The sequence below is a fragment of the Paracoccidioides lutzii genome (assembly GCF_000150705.2).
Source record: "Paracoccidioides lutzii Pb01 unplaced genomic scaffold supercont2.6, whole genome shotgun sequence".
NCBI classification, from domain to species: domain Eukaryota; kingdom Fungi; phylum Ascomycota; class Eurotiomycetes; order Onygenales; family Ajellomycetaceae; genus Paracoccidioides; species Paracoccidioides lutzii.
Genome location: NW_015440952.1, coordinates 1,089,964 through 1,097,474, shown reverse-complemented (window position 1 = coordinate 1,097,474; position 7,511 = coordinate 1,089,964). Strand labels below are relative to the sequence as shown.

The following is a 7,511-nucleotide window of genomic DNA, read 5'->3' as shown; positions in this document are numbered from 1 at the left end:
TCAGCAGACTTGGCGAAATTCTAAGCTCGGGAACAGTCCAGCTGAGGCTGGTAATTGGAAGTATAGTTGATATTACCGTAGTAGAAATATGTATCCTATCCAAGTGCCCCTTGCTTGCCCCTTCATATTGGACTGCCGTTCACAGGTTTCTCATCACCCATATATCTAATTTGCTGAAACTGCCTCCTTTCCGCTGTGCCCTAATACCGACTCCAGCGTGAGGCGTGGCAGAAAGAGAGCCAGCCCTTTTGGAGGTACGAAGCTAAAAGAAAGAAAGAAAGAAAGAAAGAAAGTAACCGGGTCCTATCCTGTTCTTGTCCCGCCTTGCACCTGAGGCGCTAGACCGGATGTGGTCAAGCGCTGGTCCCCGGCCGGGGAATGCCCAGGAAATGCCAAGGTGCAACCCGCAAAACTGGGCCCCCAAAGCGGCAAGGGGCTAGCCTGATGAGGCTTAGACCCGTCACATCTGCCAGGATGCTTGCTTGCAGTCGTTCGCTGCTGTGTGGAAAGTGTGTGGAGGGAAGGAGTGTGTGGCGGACGGTTGTGTGGAGGGTTGTGTGGTTATAGTAGGTGTGTAGGATGTGTAGGGTGTGTAGGATGTGTAGGATGTGTAGGGTGTGTAGTGTGTAGTGTGTAGGGTGTGTAGTGTGTAGTGTGTAGTGTGTGTAGTGTCTGTGTGTGCCGCTGCTGCAGTAGTTGTCCGCAAGTGCTCGTGCTCTGTTCCTCTCTCCTCTCGCCTCGCCCCCTTCTTGTCTCTTCTCTCGTCTCTCTTCTCTCCGCCTTTTCCTCCTCCTCCTCCTCCTCCTCCTCCTCCCCCATCTCCTCTTCCTCATCTTCCGTTTTCCTGCTGGTTCTCTTCTTTGTTCTCTATCTCGTTTTTCATCTTCATCTTCTTCTTCTTCTTCATCATCATCATCTTCTTCTTCTTCTGTTCCTTGTTCCTGTTCCTGTTCCTGTTCCTGTTTTCTTCTCTTTCTCTCTCTCTTTCCCCCCCGCCCTCTCTCTCTCTCTCTCACTCACACACTCTCTCACACACACACACACTCTCTCACACTCTCTCACACACTCACACTCTCACACTCTCTCTTTCTCTCTCTCTCTCTCTCTCTCTCTCTCTCTCCTCTCTCTCCTCTCTCTTCTATCCTGTCTGGTCTCTGTTCTTGTGTCCCCTCGTACGTCAGAGCTTTTTTGCTTCTTTTTCCCTTTCTCCTCCACTCCCACTCCCACTCTCACTCCTCGCTTTCGATCCCTCCATCTCTCCCTCATCCTCCACCTCCCCCCACTTATCCCCAACCTTGCCAACCTCTCCTTCCTCCGTTCATCAATCTCATCGGAATATCAAAGGCGTCGGCATTTTTTGAGTACTTTTCATCTCGTGTCTCTCGTCTTCCGTTTCCCAGCCTCTCTTCTTCGTTTTTTCCCCTCTTGTCCCTACTATTTATTAGGAAGTTTCTCCTTGCGTGTTTAACCGGTAACTAGTCCGTGTGGGTGCAACCAGGGATCAAAAGAAAAAGGGCAGAAGAAGAGAAAGTTTTTATTAAACAGCAGCAACAACCACCACTCAAGAAAAAGAAAAAAAAAAGGAAAAAAGGAAAAAAAAAGAAAGAAGGAGAAAAAAAAAAGAAAAGAAAAATAATTATAACCTCCTCCTTTTTCTTTTCTTCTTATTACTGTCACCTTGAATTGCTTGTACCAGGTACACAATCGAGAATAATCTACTTCAACTTTTTTCGATCCTTCATCAAAGAATACCCACCGTTTTCAACGTTTCTACAGTTTCGACTATCTGTCTTCCCCTTGATTCGAACTTGGTTCAGTTTCAATTCTCCTGTACGTATTTCTCTCACGTCCGCCTGTCCTGACACAGCGGGTCCATTGGATCACACCCCTTTCCCCCTTCGAGCTTCTTAAGTGACAATCCCTTTTCCTCCACCATTCCAGTCAAACTCACCCATCCTCCTTCTTTCATTCACATTGTTCACACTTTATTCACACCGCTCCTCTATCTATCATAGTTTGAACTGACCAAAGAAACAAAAACAGTCAAGCCTACCTCTTTCATCCTTCGCAATCGTGTCGCCGAGCCTGCTTGTATAATCTTTGTTGTCAGAGTTAGCAGCCTTTCCATTCGATATCTTCTCTTGCGCGAAATATATCCATTCATCCATCCATCCCTCCCATTTCTCTTTTCCTGCCTTCTACGCAATGGCTGAAAACGCCCCACCCACCACTTCTTCCACTCTCCCTCCCCCTCCCCAATCCTCTGCAGGTGCCCCTGGTCAACAGCAGCAGCAGCAACAGCAATTCGATGGGTCCCAGGGCAGCAACAATAGTCAGGGTGGCAATCCCTCCCACATGCCTCCTCCACCTCTTGCTCCAGTCGTCATCCCGCAGAACACCAACCCGATTCCCACCGCGATCACCTCCCCAATGTCAGGCAATATGATGTCCCCTACTTCCGCAGGTGGCTTTGTGCGTCGTGCGGCCCCGGAACCAAACAAGCGCGCCCTGTACGTGGGTGGTCTTGACCCTCGCGTCACCGAAGACATCTTGAGACAGATCTTTGAGACCACCGGGCACGTGCAGAGTGTCAAGATCATTCCCGACAAGAATGTAAGCAGCTACACAACGAAACGGCTGTCACTGGATTCTCTCTCGCCTCCCGTGTGCCTTTCACTGGATTCTCGCTAACATTGCCTATTTCCGCTTTTTGCGTTCCACCTGTGCTTTCAATGTCGTCTCCTAATGTTTCCCCTCTCGTCCTTTTCTATCCTACTTCCCCTTCTACTTTCCATTCCACCACCAACGTCACCACCAATCACCATCATCAATTCATCCATTTTTTTTTTTTTTTTTTTTTTTTTTTTTTTTTTTTTTTTTTTACAAACCAGAAACCGGACTCACTAACGATATTCTTCTCTACAGAGCAAAGGATTGAACTACGGTTTCGTTGAGTACGACGATCCTGGAGCCGCTGAACGAGCCATGGCTACCCTCAATGGACGCCGTGTGCACCAATCCGTAAGTGGTCGAATCGATCTTTCTCCCTTCAAAACAGAATTATAACATTCCCTCTCTAAAACCCCACCCCCTCCAACAGGAAATTCGCGTCAACTGGGCCTACCAATCCAACAGCAACAACAAAGAGGACACATCAAACCACTTCCACATCTTCGTAGGCGATCTCTCCAACGAAGTAAACGATGAAGTCCTCCTCCAAGCCTTCTCGGCGTTTGGCTCCGTCTCCGAGGCTCGCGTCATGTGGGATATGAAAACCGGCCGCTCGCGTGGCTATGGCTTCGTCGCCTTCCGCGAACGTTCTGATGCAGAAAAAGCTCTCAGCTCCATGGACGGCGAGTGGCTGGGATCCCGCGCCATACGCTGCAACTGGGCCAACCAAAAGGGTCAACCGTCCATCTCGCAGCAGCAGGCTATGGCTGCGATGGGTATGACGCCCACCACTCCCTTCGGGCACCATCATTTTCCCACCCATGGTGTGCAAAGTTATGATATGGTTGTTGCGCAAACGCCGCAGTGGCAGACCACTTGCTACGTTGGCAACCTTACGCCGTACACGACGCAAAATGACCTTGTGCCTTTGTTTCAGAATTTCGGATACGTTGTTGAGACGCGCTTCCAGGCTGATCGCGGGTTTGCTTTTGTGAAGATGGATACGCACGAGAATGCTGCGATGGCTATTTGTCAGTTGAGCGGGTATAACGTTAATGGACGCCCGTTGAAGTGTAGCGTAAGTTTATAAACCCTCCCTTTCCCCTTCTGTGCTAATCATGCCAAAAATAAAAAAAATAACAACACAACACCAATATCAAAACGAACAACATTTTAACAAATCATTCATCTTATATAAACAGTGGGGAAAGGACCGCCCGCCAACAGGGCAGTTTGAAGGATACTCGCCTCAGCAACAGCAGCAGCAGGCTGGCACGCCAACCTTCAACTCCAATACCTCGCCTTATTTCCCGCAATATAGCGGGCCGAGCGGTCCTATGACTCCCCAAGGTAGGTAGTTAGTGCTCCCCATCTCCCCTTTCCCCACTCCCTTCCCTGCTTTCCCAGCCCCTCCTCTCCCGTCCTCAACCCACAATCCAGCACACGAGCTAACACACCCAACCACCAGGCGGTGCCGTCCCCTCCCCATCCTCCCGCGGCTGGGACCAACAATCCGCCCCCTTCGGTGGGCCCGGTATGCCCGGTGCAGCGTACGGTCAGCAACTTCCCGGCGGCGGTGTTAATGTTGGCGGGGGTGTAGGGGTAGGTGGTCAGGGTGGTTATGGGGGCCATGGTCGTGGTGGACAAGGGGGGCAGGGGCAAGGTGGTTGGGGTGGTCAGCCTGGCGGGCCTAATGGGGGTGTAGTTGGGGGTGTAGGTGTAGGTGGGGGTGGGGGCTTTGGGAATGGGTTTGGGGGTTATCAGGGATGAGAGGTGACGGTAATGGGTTAAGATGGGGGAGGGAGGAGGGAGGTTGATGTTCCTGGATACCCCTCTCTGTCATTTTTCGTTTGATGTTATACATACCTAACCCCCTCCTCCCCCCTTTACCTTTCCACTCCACTCCCAAAGCCCAAGGTTCCAAAACAGGTGTCTCTTTGATTTCTGTTCCAATCTATCATCCGAAGGAACCAACGCGCAACACGCACCCGGGATTCGGTGAATAGTTTCTAGTTTCTGGGTTTCTTGTTTCCATCGTCTACCCTGCTTCCCTGCTTTATCTGTTTTACCTCATCTACCTCGTTCCCCGTTACAATTCCCCACCGCGTTCCGTCCACAATCTCCCATATATTTCTTGTCCTGTCGTTTCATTTTATCTTATGTGTTTGTTTCTCATCTACTGGTTTACGGTCTATCGTCTTTTTTTGTTTTGTGTTTGAATTTGTGTTTCTCAATCGTCTACTCTCTGCTCTGTGCTTGTGCAATTCTGATTTATTTTAACGCCATCTCCATTTCCACATCCCCAAAATTGTCCTTCTTACTTCTTCTTTACCTAAAAAATTAACCAAAATGGCCTTCGAAGTCTTTTCTTGCCTTGTCTTTTTTTCTTTAATATCCCCCCCCTTTTTTTTGTTTTGTTTTATCTTCGTCAAGTTAAAAGTCAACAGCGTATCTCCTTCCTCCCTCTTCCCTCCACCCCTGTAACTTCCTCCGACCTCGTCCGTTCCCTTCTAAATGAAGCCCTTATGATATTTCCTCTCTGTTTCTTGTTTCTCTAAATTGAAAGTCAAACCAAATACCCCACGGTTTTCTTATTTCCTTTTTTTTCCCCCTCTCTCTTTTTACATAAATATATTTCTCTGCAATGCTCTTGTCTGTTTTTGCTAAGAGAACTTTATTTTTTGCTCTCTTATTCTCAAATAAATTTTAACCAAATATCCATTTAAAGTCTTCCTGAACCTCTCTCTCTCTCTCTCTCTCTCTCTCTTTTCTTCTCTGTGTCTGTGTGCTTGTGTCGTTCTCTTTTTGTTCTCATCCCACAGCACCTGATCTGATATCCCTCTTCGGCCTATGCAGTTCTGCCTGCCAGCGCATTCCCCAACTCTCTCTTTTCGCAATACCTCCATTACCATTGCTGTCTTCTTGAGAATCAACGTCTTTCGTATTTTTACGTAGCATCGATGCCCATTTGAGGCTTGTCAATTTTTACTGATATTTAATTATTTTCGGGGTAATTTTCTTCTTTTACTCTCTCATTGTCTTCATTCACACACACACATATATATATATATACACCTTAGTTAACCCGTCAAATTTGTATTTATTTATCTTTAATTGAATGCAATTCATGAGAAGTTGAGTGCTGTTTTCCTGAACAATTTTGGCATCCTTTCTCTTTTTTGTGAAAGCACATCTGCTCTGACAGGTTGTATATACCACTGAGGCATGATATACTTCTTCCTTCTTTTGTCGTAATCATAGGATTTGTGAGTATGATGAATTCTATGAAGTGTATGTATTACAGATGTCCGATTTCTTTGGAGAAAGTTTCTTTTATTCATTGGTTCTTGGTCTGAGTCCTGTGTAATCAATCACTTCCATTTCTTATAGACCTTGTTAATTCAGCCTTCTAAAATCTTTCCCTTGTATGCTCTGAAGATATTTATCTTTTTCTGCTACATCAATTAGAAGTGTATTTCATATATAGATCGTGAAGGACGTCGGCATCCTTCTTTTGTGGTTGTAGCTTACTCCACACTGAATTGTCTAGTGGATGGTCGTTCTGGAGCCGCAGGGATGCCCCGATTGAGCTTCCTGAGTCTCCAGACTTCCGCCGTTCTTTCACTCACCACACACTTCACATTGCAAAGCATATATCTATCTATCCATCCCAATCACCGCCACGTCTGGCACGGGGGCCTTTTGATTTATTCACTTTATTTTATCTTATTACATCTGTATTTATCGCATCTATTCTGTACCTATAATCTAATACCACCGCCCCATTGACCAAAGCTGCATACACTGACTGCCTACGTCCCCACAACATCGATAGTAGAATCACGCCGCACCAGTTATCCCGCATTGGACCTTACACCCCCCGTGCGCGCACACACGCGCAAAAGGGAAGAAGATTCATCAGAAATCAAATCCTCATATTCTGCCCATACCATCCTCATGGAAAATGCGACTGCGACCGCGACCACCAGCCGGAGCTGGTCGCCGTCCCCGTCCCCGTCCCCGTCCACCCTGCTGCGAAGCCGTTCAGATGGCACAGACATTACCAGCATCAGCAACGGCAATAGCAACAGCAACAACAACAGTAACCACAGCAGCGCTGGCAGTCTCAGAAGCAGCAGAAGCAGCAGCAGTAGCGCAAGCACGAGCCTCAAGCGCAACATATCCACCTCTCTCCTTTCGCGTTTATCATTTTCGCACGGTGGCCCTGCGAACATGAGCCAGAGCCAGAGCCAGAGCCAGAGCCAGAATAAAGTCCCGGACGACGATGAGGAGGAGGGAGGACACGATGGGCGGTTTGGACCGGGTGATGGGAATGAGTATAATAATAGTGTTGAAGGGTTCGGAAGCGGCGGTGGAGGAGAGATTGGGATTGAAGCGGGACGTGGGGGAGCTCTGGCTAACGCGCTGCAGCAGCAGCGGCGCAAATCGCAGAGGAGGAAAAGGTCGTTGAGGAAGACGACGTTGTTGGGGACGACGGCGTTGAGGATGGAGGGGAAGGAGGGAAGAGAGAAGAGAGAGAAGAGAGAGAAGGAGAAGAAGGAGACGATTGGAGGATGGGGTCGGGGGGGTTCTGTTTCGCCGGGGGCGGGGATGGTTGTCGATACTGCTGCTGCTACTACTGCTGCTACTACTACTACTGCTGCTGCTACTACTACTACTATTACTGCTGCTGCTGCTGCTGCTGCTGCTGCTGCTGCTATGGGGGATGGTCGGGGACAAGCGGAAGGGGGGGAGCAATTCGGGTTCTAGTTGATGCTGACGGGAATGACTCAGCGAGATGGCAGTGGAAGGTACAGTCCGGCGGGTCAACTGCGCTTTTC

The 7,511-nt window shown here is 48.6% G+C and overlaps 2 protein-coding genes across 2 annotated transcripts in view; both read left to right on the top strand.

Annotated features, from left to right (window-relative positions):
• Positions 1–2,205: 2,205 nt before the first annotated feature.
• On the top strand, positions 2,206–4,440 carry PAAG_02940 (TIA1 cytotoxic granule-associated RNA binding protein; the record flags this gene model as incomplete). Its single annotated transcript, XM_015844797.1, has 5 exons — positions 2,206–2,613; positions 2,926–3,021; positions 3,101–3,748; positions 3,873–4,020; positions 4,139–4,440. 5 exons carry the CDS (start codon positions 2,206–2,208, stop codon positions 4,438–4,440), a joined length of 1,602 nt encoding a protein of 533 aa, XP_015701875.1.
• A 2,187-nt stretch (positions 4,441–6,627) lies between these two features.
• Positions 6,628–7,511, top strand: part of PAAG_02939 (hypothetical protein) — a gene marked incomplete at both ends in the record, with an annotated part of 2,043 nt that continues 1,159 nt past the window's right edge. Inside the window, one exon of the mRNA XM_015844796.1 lies at positions 6,628–7,433. Within this exon, the coding sequence (XP_015701874.1) occupies positions 6,628–7,433 (806 nt within the window). The remainder of the gene's footprint in view (positions 7,434–7,511) is intronic.